Genomic DNA, 12,708 nt, shown 5'->3' with positions numbered 1-12,708 from the left:
CACTGACATATGAACCTGACAATAGCCTAAGGCCACGACAGACTAGTGCTTCTAAGAGTCCTTGTTCAACCAAGGGACTGGCAGACGGGATCTCAAGCGTCATGACAACACAGATGAAGTGGTCCCAAGTCCCATGTACATTACGAAAATTTGGAAGGACATACAAACAATCACCGACGAAAAGCATACTTGAAGAGAAGATCCCCCTGACTCCAGAAGGAGAGTGAAATGATTAGTATGACGTAAATTCTGAAGAATAGACCACCGGAAGTAATATACACAAAACTAAAACAGAGTTATGCCCGAGAAAGCATTAATATGATCATGATAGTTCGCTGCCCGTAGATTAGAATGCTAATATTCAAAAGATTCAGCATGAAACTAAAAAGAATACCTGTTCTGGACGGCACAGAGCAACCTGCATCCTGCATTGGGTGGAGGGAACTGAATCACTCAGGAAGAGGAATGTATATGATAGCTCACAGAACAGGTCAGCAAGAGTATAAGCTGTCTTCAGTCCCATTTGTAGAAGTTACGATGAACAAATACTCTATGAGATTCCCAGGAACCTCACATGAATCACCACAGCCTGTAATGAAGAGCTCAGACAGATAGCAGCTAAGAGTAACTCACACACACTTGCGCGCTCCCTTGGCAACTTGCCAGGAGGGGCTTCAGAGGCATGTAAAGCAAGCGTAGAACCAAGCGACAGTTTCGTTGCCCTAGCTAAGTCTTCCCAAACACAGATCTGATAGGCCATAACCTCGAAAGAAGAAATTTGGGCTAAATGATCCGTCATCACTACATCAAGCCAAAAGAGGTAATGAACATATACTTGGAGTATACCTGGAGAGGGTTTCGGGGGTCAACGCCCCCGCGGCCAGGTCTGTGGCCAGATCTCATGGTGGATCAGGGCCTGATCAACCAGGCTGTTACTATTGGCCGCACGCAACCCGAAGTACGAACCACAGCCCGGCTGATCATGTACTGACTTTAGGTGCTTGTCCAGCGTCTTCTTGAAGACAGCCAGGGGTCTGACTGTCTTCAAGTTGAACAGTCTTGGGCCCCTGCCACTTATTGTGTTGCCTCTTAACGTGCTAGTGGTACCTCTGCTTTTCATTGGGAGGATGTTGCATCTTCTGCCGAGTTTTTTGCTTTCACAGGGAGTGATTTTCGTGTGCAAGGTTGGTACTAGTCCCTCTAGGATCTTCCAAGTGTATATAATCATGTATCTCTCTCACCTGCGTTCTAGGGAGTACAGGTTGAGGAACTTCAAGCGTTCCCAGTAATTGAGGTGTTTTGTCCCAGTTATGTGGGAAGGCTGCCAACTGATTTTTTGTGTCCTGGCACTGGGAAGCAGATTTTGCCTACAAAGTGTCGGAATCGTCTTAAAGTCCATCTTGTCCTCAGAGGAAATGGGCACTGTAGAGGTATGGGAACCAGACCCACCCTTGAGCGAGTGTCAGACTTCCTCTGGAAGGGAGAGCGTTTGTCTTTCCTTTACGAAGTGGAGCATCAGGTACACTGTTCCTTCTAGAGAGAGAGGACCGGTATTCCCAGGACTTTTGAGAAGGCTTTGGTTTATATCCATCCTTAGAGAGGGAAGACAACACAGGCAGCTTCAGCTGGCGGTAGAGGTTCTGCAATTCTGAATGTCCTTTATTTCCTTCGTGTTTTGCTTCTTTTCTTTCCATTGCTGGAGGACACAGTGCAACTTTGGTTGCGACGCCTAGAGACCTCCAGATTACTACACCACTGACCACGAGCCATTAACTATTGATGGGACAAACGAAGTTGGCATCCATGATCAGGCGCCCCAGAGAAGCTCTTCTTAGCAGCAGGAGTTAGTGGCAATCAAGAATACAGAGAACCTAAAGTTCAGCAGCACATTGCCATATTGAAGATGACTGTCACGTGATACTTACCTGAGAGCAATGTATAGACGAGCACAACAACAGGCATACTAGCTCATGCTGTCACGTCCTACTCAACTCCTACTAATCTCACTACATCTGTACCGCAACTACTGCTACTAATCATTCTCGCTGCTTCTCACATGACTCCCGCCACTGTGTATGCGTCTTTCTTAGATATCTCTATTCTAGGACTGAACAAGTCACTCAGTGTGAAACATTTCGTGAGTCATGATGGAGGCTTTGAGGGGACTTGAGCTAGAGCACGCCACAGCTATGCAGGTGTGGGAAGTATCTGTAAAAACCTGTATTTGTGGTGACAGTGAGAGCCATGTTAACATTCCTATGGTGTATACAAATATACCTAGTTGGATGAATCTTGTTAGGCCGACAAGGACCAGGAAGTTTTGTAACTAGTTAGCCATGAGTTCGAGCAACACCAGTTCTGTGATACATGTCTTTTGCCAAATCTTATAGTTATCAATAATTCATTCATTCATTCGTTCATTCATTCATTCAGTTACTCTCAGACACACTCATTCACTCTCATATACTATAAATATGTGTGTGTGTGTGTGTGTGTGTGTGTGTACTCACCTAATTCACCTAACTGTACTCACCTAATTGTGGTTGCAGGGGTCGATACTCAGCTGCTGGCCCCGCCTCTTCACTGACCGCAACTGGGTCTTCCCTCTCCCTGCTCCATGAGCTTCATCATACCTCGTCGTAAAACTATGTATAGTTCCTGCCTCCACTACATCGCTTGCTAGACTATTCCACTTCCTGACAACTCTGTGGCTGAAGAAATACTTCCTAACATCCCTTTGACTCGTCTGAGTCTTCAGTTTCCAATTGTGACCCTTTGTTTCTGTGTCCCATCTCTGGAACATCCTGTCTCTGTCCACCTTGTCTATTCCACGCAGCATTTTGTATGTCGTTATCATGTCTCCCCTGACCTTCCTATCCTCCAGTGTCGTCAGGTCAATTTCCCGTAACCTTTTTTCATAGGACATTCCCCTTAGGTCTGGAACCAGCCTTGTTGCAAACCTTTGCACTTTCTCTAATTTCTTGACGTGTTTGACTGGGTGTGGGTTCCAGACCGGTGCTGCGTACTCCAGTATGGGCCTGACGTACACAGTGTATAAAGTCTTGAACGATTCCCCACTGAGGTACCGGAACGCTACTCTCAGGTTTGTCAAGTGCCCATATGCCGCAGCAGTTATCTGGTTAATGTGTACTTCTGGCGACGTGCTCGGTATTATACTCACCCCTAAATCTTTCTCCTTGAGTGAGTTTTGCAGTGTTTGGCCGCCTAGCCTATGCTCTGGCTGCGGTCTTCTTTGCCCTTCTCCAATCTTCATGACTTTGCATTTGGCGGGGTTCAGTTCTAGGAGCCAGTTGCTGGACCACGAGTCCAGCCTGTCTAAGTCTCTTTGTAGACCTGTCTGGTCCGCATCTGATTTAATTCTCCTCATTAACTTCACATCATCTGCAAACAGGGACACTTATGAGTCTATCCCTTCCGTCATGTCGTTCACGTATACCAAGAATAGCACTGGTCCCAGGACTGACCCCTGTGTGTGTGTGTGTGTGTGTGTGTGTGTTTTTATGTGCGTATTCAGAAACTATGAAGTTAAGTCTTAGTAAACAATAAAGTCAACCTTCAGCTGAGTATCATCATGAATTAAGTGGTTCTCTTCATTTCCCTAAAATTAATTTTAACTCAGGTTCACTCTCTTCCCTTCCTTTTTTCCCAGCTGGTGAGGGCGCTGCAGGAGCTAAGATACGTGTGGGTTGTCGGTGAGAATGTGCAGGAGGGTGCCGAGCTGGCCTCCTGTCGTAGCACCTTCAGGAAATATACCGCAAACCTGCAGCTCGTCACTGACTGGTAATATTTCACTGCGAGTGTGTTATGTTAAGCACTGTGTTAACATCACTACTATTACCGTAGTAATTAACCAAGTGAATCATAACTATTATTGCCTCGACTTTCGTAAATTGTTCTTACAACCAATTTTCATTCTTACTTTACTATGATGTAAAAGATCTTCTGATGGATTACTGATTACACAATGACGAAATATAACCAACAAGGTGAACAGTAATTCCAGTAATATATACATACATTCATACATGCATATATATATATATATATATATATATATATATATATATATATATATATATATATATATATATATATATATATATATATATATATATATATATATATATATATGTCGTGCCGAATAGGCAGAATTTGCGATCTTGGCTTAAATAGCAACGCTCATCTTGCCATATAGGACAAGTGAAAATTTGTGTATGCAATAATTTCGCCAACATCATTCTGAACTTAACGAAAAAAATATATTTCACTGTGTTTGTTTAGTATTAAATTATTGTAAACAAATCTAAAATATATTTAGTTGGGTTAGGCTAAAATAAGTTGAGCTTGTTATAATAAGGTTAGGTAAGTTTTCTAAGTTCCTTTTGGTGCAAAATTATAAATTTTTACATCAACATTAATGAAAAAATTATATCTTTAAACGTATAAGAGAAAAATTTAGAAAGGACTTAATTTTAAATGAGTTCTTGCTAATTGACCAGTTTTACATATTCGGCACGACATATACATATATATATATATATATATATATATATATATATATATATATATATATATATATATATATATATATATATATATATATATATATATATATATATATATATATATATATATATCCCATGCGAAAATGGAACAGAAGTCTTCCTCCGTAAGCCATACGTGTCGTAAGAGGCGATTAAAATGCCGGGAGCAAGGGGCTAGTAACCCCTTCTCCTGTATATATTACTAAATGTAGAAGGAGAAACTTTCCTTTTTTCTTTTGGGCCACCCTGCCTCGGTGGGATACGGCCTCATGGTAGGTGGAAACTCATGACACCTTAATCCACTGGACCATACAATTCTTTAAGAGTAGCGCATCCAGCGGAACTGGATGTTGTACTCACTACCAAAGGACATACGATGGTGTGGATGACTCTAGGCTAATTTCATTCTAGTTCCAGTCGCAGTGTTGTTATTGAACAATACCACTCGTTCGTGGGCACAATAATATAAAATACTGCTCGTTGTACTAGTACACCAAACAGGGGCCAATTCTACAGACACCACCAACACACTGTTGAGGAAAATTCTTTATCAGGATGCTTCTAACACTCCGTGAATTCTCAATAATTACTTATATATTAAAACTTTTTTTAAGGCATTCCGCAGGACAAGTAAATTCTTATTGTATGGGAGAAACGTCACATTCTTGGTCTGAGGTGTTATATTTTTCTAGCTGCCAGAAACGCAGATTCCACAAACACCATAGGATACCGCAGTTTCATTGCGATGTAAAATATTTTCCTAATTTCTTCGTAGAGGAACTCCGAACTGCACACTACATAAGCTCTCAGAAACATAGTAAGAAATACACTAGTTTTAACTCTAGTCTCATTGTTGGAGTAGTAGTGAATGTATGAGCACACATTTGTGGCCTTCCTATATACTGTAAACTTAAACTTTCTATCAACTCGGTGTATCAACACATCTAAGAATGGAAGTTTAGAGTCCACTTCTTTCTCCACGGTGAATTTAATAGGTAGGAACAAGACGTTAAGTCTTGGTAAAAATGTATTCAAGGCCACATCATTTGGCCAAAGACACATGATGTCATGTATATATCTGAACCTTTAACTCTACAGGGTAGGATATGTTTCAACAGTCTAGCCTCGCAACGGATTACCCATAAACATTCTCTGCCTTTGACCATAATATTTCCCCTCATACTCAAACTTGCAGTCAACTACACACAACTTAATCAGTTTAATAATGGTATTTTTTATCAGAAGGGAAGAACTAATTCGTTTTCCAAATAAGATTGTAACGAACAACGAAGTGACAACGAAACTTACTGGTGTACAATCACTAGACATGTTGATATTTTGCAATTTTTCACTGAAATTAACAATGTTTTTTATGTGGGCTTCAAAAATGTTGCCAAGCAAAGGAGTTAATATTGTATTTTACCAACCAGCTTTCAAGTGAGACCTATTTATTTATTAGTTCCGTAGGCTCGGCATCAATGTTAATCTCAGTGACAAATTGCAAAATGTCAACATGTCTAATGATTTTACACTAGTAAGTTTTGATGTCACTTCGTTGTTCACGAGAGTCCTCGACTTACTATCTTATTTGGAAGAAGAATTAGATGAATTCTTCTTCCCTTCTGATAAAAATACCATTGCAAAGAATGTTCATGCGTAAACTAATCGACTAACAGGTACCTACTTACTGCTAGGTGAACAAGCACAGCACGTGTAAGGAGACAAGCCCAACGTTTCCACCCGTGCCGGGGATTGTACCACGGTAAGTCAGTTTTTGAGGTGAATGCTCTGCCAACCGAAACACGGAAAATTCCCAGAACTCAGAAACATATTGCCACAATCATACGTAATCAGAATTTGATTCTTTATAACGAAACATATGGAAGTTTGATGGCATTTTCTTGATACTTGATATATGTCAGAAGTGAAATATTCTCTGAGTCACCACTACATCATCAACGCTTGTAAGCATCCCCCATCCCCCATTCCCCATCCCCTATCCCCCATCCCCCTCAATGGGGTAAGAGGGGTTTGAGAGGTCACGAAATATGAAATTAGAAGGTATAATAGTGACAGTGGTGAGTGTAATGCCGACCACTGACCACATTTTAATGAGCCAGGAGGAGGCGACAGGCTCACTCTGCACTTTTCTGAGAAAAAAATTCCCCTCCTTCAGCTGCAACTTGCAATATTGCATAGCTCCTGATGACGCAATGAGAAGTGCGAAAGTACTTGAGCTGAAGATTTCCACACCCTGTGGCTTTTCTTGCCTCTTACGACACGTATGGCTTACGGAGGAAGACTTCTGTTCCATTTCCTATATATATAGGTATAGGGGTGCGCAAAGCAACGCATGTTGCTTTACCTGCTTCTCTGTCTTCGTGTTTGGCTTCCAGTGCATTAGTCAAGAAGATAGTTCCCAAACGCTTGAGAGACGTGGTAGGAGCTCAAGACCCCAGGTTTACTGAAGCAGCGATTCGGTGGGACACCCTTACAGACTCCTCCAGTAGACCAGCTCCTCCCAAAGAGCACAAACAGTCCCACTGGGACAAACCGATCATGGAAAAAATCGCCAACACAATGCTCTCCAATGCTTCAGGAAAGGACAAAGCTCCTCTCCTGGCAGTGAAGGCACCACACTCATGAGATTTCCTGTTAGCTGTTTCCAGTTCCTCCCTGGGCACCCGTCTCGACCCACAGGCTATTCGGATTGGTGTTGCTCTTCGCCTAGCCGCCCCCATCCTCACCGAACATAGGTGTATTTGCGGCAGGGCGACAGCTGATCAGTTCGGACTTCATGGTCTCGTGTGTCACACAGCAGAAGGGATATATGCCAGACATGAGGAGGTCAATGACATCATAAAGAGAAGTCTCGCAACAGCCCGTTGCCCCGCTCAACGGGAACCCCATGTACAGAGGTCTGATGGAAGTCAAAAGCGTCCTGATGGAGCCACTATGCTACCCTGGAAGGATGGAAAGCAGATTGCCTGGGACTACACCTGTGCCGCCACATTGGCAGACACATACTTGCCATACTCCGTAGTGGAAGGGGGTGGAGCTGCCAGCCACAGAGAGACCCAGAAGATCCGAAAATATGAAGACCTTTCCCCTTGCAATAACTTCATTCCAATAGGGTTGGAGACCCTAGGAACATGGGGCAAGTGTGCTCTAAAGTTCTTCAAAGAGCTGGGTGAAAAGCTCATCATAGAAACCAAGGACCATAGGGCGACCAGCTTCCTCTTTCAGAGACTCAGTGTTACGATCCAGAGAGGAAATGCCTACAGCATTCTGGGCACGCGACCCACCGCAGGGGAGCTGGACGAAGTATTCGAGATGTAGCTCTGAGTTATCTATGTTGTTATACTTTCTGTTGTATTTTTGTGAATGTTTGGCCAATGTATTTTGTCTTTAAATAAAACATACTTGATATATATATATATATATATATATATATATATATATATATATATATATATATATATATATATATATATTTTTTTTTTTCAACAAGTCGGCCGTCTCCCACCGAGGCAGGGTGACCCAAAAAAGAAAGAAAATCCCCAAAAAGAAAATACTTTCATCATCATTCAACACTTTCACCACACTCACACATTATCACTGCTTTTGCAGAGGTGCTCAGAATACAACAGTTTAGAAGCATATCCCAAACCCCTCCTTTAAAGTGCAGGCATTGTACTTCCCATTTCCAGGACTCAAGTCCGACTATATGAAAATAACCGGTTTCCCTGAATCCCTTCACTAAATATTACCCTGCTCATACTCCAACAGATCGTCAGGTCCCAAGTATCATTCGTCTCCATTCACTCCTATCTAACACGCTCATGCACGCTTGCTGGAAGTCCAAGCCCCTCGCCCACAAAACCTCCTTTACCCCCTCTTTCCAACCCTTTCGAGGACGACCCCTACCCCTCTTTCCTTCCCCTATAGATTTATATGCTTTCCATGTCATTCTACTTTGATCCATTCTCTCTAAATGACCAAACCACCTCAACAACCCCTCTTCTGCCCTCTGACTAATGCTTTTATTAACTCCACACCTTCTCCTAATTTCCACACTCCGAATTTTCTGCATAATATTTACACCACACATTGCCCTTAGACAGGACATCTCCACTGCCTCCAACCGTCTCCTCGCTGCTGCATTTACAACCCAAGCTTCACATCCATATAAGAGTGTTGGTACTACTATACTTTCATACATTCCCTTCTTTGCCTCCATAGATAACGTTTTTTGACTCCACATATACCTCAACGCACCACTCACCTTTTTTCCCTCATCAATTCTATGATTAACCTCATCCTTCATAAATCCATCCGCCGACACGTCAACTCCCAAGTATCTGAAAACATTCACTTCTTCCATACTCCTCCTCCCCAATTTGATATCCAATTTTTCTTTATCTAAATCATTTGATACCCTCATCACCTTACTTTTTTCTATGTTCACTTTCAACTTTCTACCTTTACACACATTCTCAAACTCATCCACTAACCTTTGCAATTTTTCTTTAGAATCTCCCATAAGCACAGTATCATCAGCAAACAGTAACTGTGTCAATTCCCATTTTGAATTTGATTCCCCATAATTTAATCCCACCCCTCTCCCGAACACCCTAGCATTTACTTCTTTTACAACCCCATCTATAAATATATTAAACAACCATGGTGACATTACACATCCCTGTCTAAGACCTACTTTTACCGGGAAGTAGTCTCCCTCTCTTCTACACACCCTAACCTGAGCCTCACTATCCTCATAAAAGCTCTTTACAGCATTTAGTAACTTACCACCTATTCCATAAACTTGCAACATCTGCCACATTGCTTCTCTATCCACTCTGTCATATGCCTTTTCCAAATCCATAAATGCAACAAAAACTTCCCTACCTTTATCTAAATACTGTTCACATATACGCTTCAATGTAAACACTTGATCTACACATCCCCTACCCACTCTGAAGCCTCCTTGCTCATCCGCAATTCTACATTCTGTCTTACCTCTAATTCTTTCAATTATAACTCTACCGTATACTTTTCCTGGTATACTCAGTAAACATATTCCTCTATAATTTTTACAATCTCTTTTGTCCCCTTTCCCTTTATATAAAGGGACTATACATGCTCTCCGCCAATCCCTAGGTACCTTCCCCTCTTTCATACATTTATTAAACAAAAGTACCAACCACTCCAACACTATATCCCCCCCTGCTTTTAACATTTCTGTCATGATCCCATCAGTTCCAGCTGCTTTACCCCCTTTCATTCTACGCAATGCCTCACGTACCTCCACCACACTTACATTCTGCTCTTCTTCACTCCTAAAAGATGGTATACCTCCCTGGCCAGTGCATGAAATTACCGCCTCCCTTTCTTCGTTGACATTTAAAAGTTCCTCAAAATATTCTCGCCATCTACCCAATACCTCCCTCTCCCCATCTACTAACTCCCCTACTCTGTTTTTAACGGACAAATCCATACTTTCCTTAGGGTTTCTTAACTTGTTTAACTCACTCCAAAATTTTTTCTTATTTTCATTAAAATTTCTTGACAGTGCCTCTCCCACTCTTTCATCTGCTCTCCTTTTGCACTCTCTCACCATTCTCTTCACCTTTCTTTTACTCTCCATATACTCTGCTCTTCTTATAACACTTCTGCTTTGTAAAAACCTCTCATAAGCTACCTTTTTCTCTTTTATCACACCCTTTACTTCATCATTCCACCAATCACTCCTCTTTCCTCCTGCCCCCACCCTCCTATAACCACAAACTTCTGCCCCACATTCTAATACTGCATTTTTAAAACTATTCCAACCCTCTTCAACCCCCCCCACTACTCATCTTTGCACTAGCCCACCTTTCTGCCAATAGTCGCTTATATCTCGCCCGAACTTCCTCCTCCCTTAGTTTATACACTTTCACCTCCCTCTTACTTGTTGTTGCCACCTTCCTCTTTTCCCATCTACCTCTTACTCAAACTGTAGCTACAACTAAATAATGATCTGATATATCAGTTGCCCCTCTATAAACATGTACATCCTGGAGCCTACCCATCAACCTTTTATCCACCAATACATAATCTAACAAACTACTTTCATTACGTGCTACATCATACCTTGTATATTTATTTATCCTCTTTTTCATAAAATATGTATTACTTATTACCAAATTTCTTTCTACACATAGCTCAATTAAAGGCTCGCCATTTACATTTACCCCTGGCACCCCAAATTTACCTACTACTCCCTCCATAACATTTTTACCCACTTTAGCATTGAAATCCCCAACCACCATTACTCTCACACTTGATTCAAAACTCCCCACGCATTCACTCAACATTTCCCAGAATCTCTCTCTCTCCTCTACACTTCTCTCTTCTCCAGGTGCATACACGCTTACTATAACCCACTTTTCACATCCAATCTTTATTTTACTCCACATAATCCTTGAATTTATGCATTTGTAGTCCCTCTTTTCCTGCCATAGCTTATCCTTCAACATTATTGCTACTCCTTCTTTAGCTCTAACTCTATTTGAAACCCCGGACCTAATCCCATTTATTCCTCTCCATTGAAACTCTCCCACCCCCTTCAGCTTTGTTTCACTTAAAGCCAGGACATCCAGTTTCTTCTCATTCATAACATCCACAATCATCTCTTTCTTATCATTTGCACAACATCCACGCACATTCAGACTTCCCACTTGGACAATTTTCTTCTTCTTATTCTTTTTAGTAATCTTTACAGGAAAAGGGGTTACTAGCCCATTGTTCCCGGCATTTTAGTTGACTTTTACAACACGCATGGCTTACGGAGGAAAGATTCTTATTCCACTTCCCCATGGATATAAAAGGAAAAGTAATAAGACCAAGAACTATTAAGATAAAATCAAAGAAAACTCAGATGAGTGTGTATAAATAAACGTGTACATGTATGTGTAGTGTGACCTAAGTGTAAGTAGAAGTAGCAAGACGTACCTGTAATCTTGCATATTTATGAGACAGACAAAAGACACCAGCAATCCTACCATCATGTAAAACAATTACAGGCTTTCGTTTTACACTCACTTGGCAGGACGGTAGTACCTCCCTGGGTGGTTGCTGTCTACCAACCTACTACCTATATATATATATATATATATATATATATATATATATATATATATATATATATATATATATATATATATATATATATATATATATATATATATATATATATATATATATATATATATATGTACATAGGGGGGTACCACCTCCTAGGGACCCTCATCCTCAGAGAAAAGAATAAACTTGCTTCAGGGAAAACTCAAGGTTCTCCCTGTATATATATATATATATATATATATATATATATATATATATATATATATATATATATATATATATATATATATATATATATATATATATATATATATATATATATATATGTATATGCAAAACAACCATTCTGAAAGAATAGAGAAATTCCAAGCGCTTTCGTGACTACTCACATTATCAAGGAACTATGAAAGTAAAGCATCCAAGGAAGGTATATAAGGGGTCTTTCCAACACCTCACTATCAGATCCCACAACGGTTAAACACCTGACGCGCGCCGGCCCAACTGGACAGGTCCTTTGCACAACCACCAACAAACTATTCTACCCAAGAAAATTTTTAAAATTATATACCTTCCTTGGATGCTTTACTTTCATAGTTCCTTGATAATGTGAGTAGTCACGAAAGCACTTGGAATTTCTCTATTCTTTCAGAGTGGTTGTTTTGCATATTCTGAAATAACCTGTTTACTGTGATCTTATTGCATATATATATATATATATATATATATATATATATATATATATATATATATATATATATATATATATATATATATATATATATATATATATATATACATATATATATATGTATAATGATTTTTTTACTTCAATTCTCAGGTACAATCACATTAGGATAAATACCAACGACGTTGAATTCAGCCTCATCAAGCAGGAAATGGAGGCCATTGATGAGACTATTAAGAAATCTGAGAAGGAACTAACATGGAATTCGGATGGTGAGGATATTAATTTTTTTAAGCTGTCATCTCTAGATAAACGAACCTTCATTATTAAAGC

General features: G+C 40.4%; 1 protein-coding gene across 1 annotated transcript in view; it reads left to right on the top strand.

Annotated features, from left to right (window-relative positions):
• The first annotated feature begins 3,676 nt into the window (after window positions 1–3,676).
• The window catches only part of Dhc93AB (Dynein heavy chain at 93AB), a 646,785-nt gene continuing 637,753 nt past the window's right edge, over window positions 3,677–12,708 (top strand). Inside the window, exons 1-2 of the mRNA XM_070089003.1 lie at window positions 3,677–3,801; window positions 12,529–12,647. Coding sequence (XP_069945104.1) covers window positions 12,587–12,647 — 61 coding nt within the window. The 5' untranslated portion in view covers window positions 3,677–3,801; window positions 12,529–12,586. The remainder of the gene's footprint in view (window positions 3,802–12,528; window positions 12,648–12,708) is intronic.

This window comes from Cherax quadricarinatus, chromosome 27, assembly GCF_038502225.1.
Source record: "Cherax quadricarinatus isolate ZL_2023a chromosome 27, ASM3850222v1, whole genome shotgun sequence".
In the NCBI taxonomy this organism is placed as follows: Eukaryota; Metazoa; Arthropoda; class Malacostraca; order Decapoda; family Parastacidae; genus Cherax; species Cherax quadricarinatus.
Note: the sequence above shows the minus strand (reverse complement) of the source record. Positions and strands in the feature narration are given on the sequence as shown.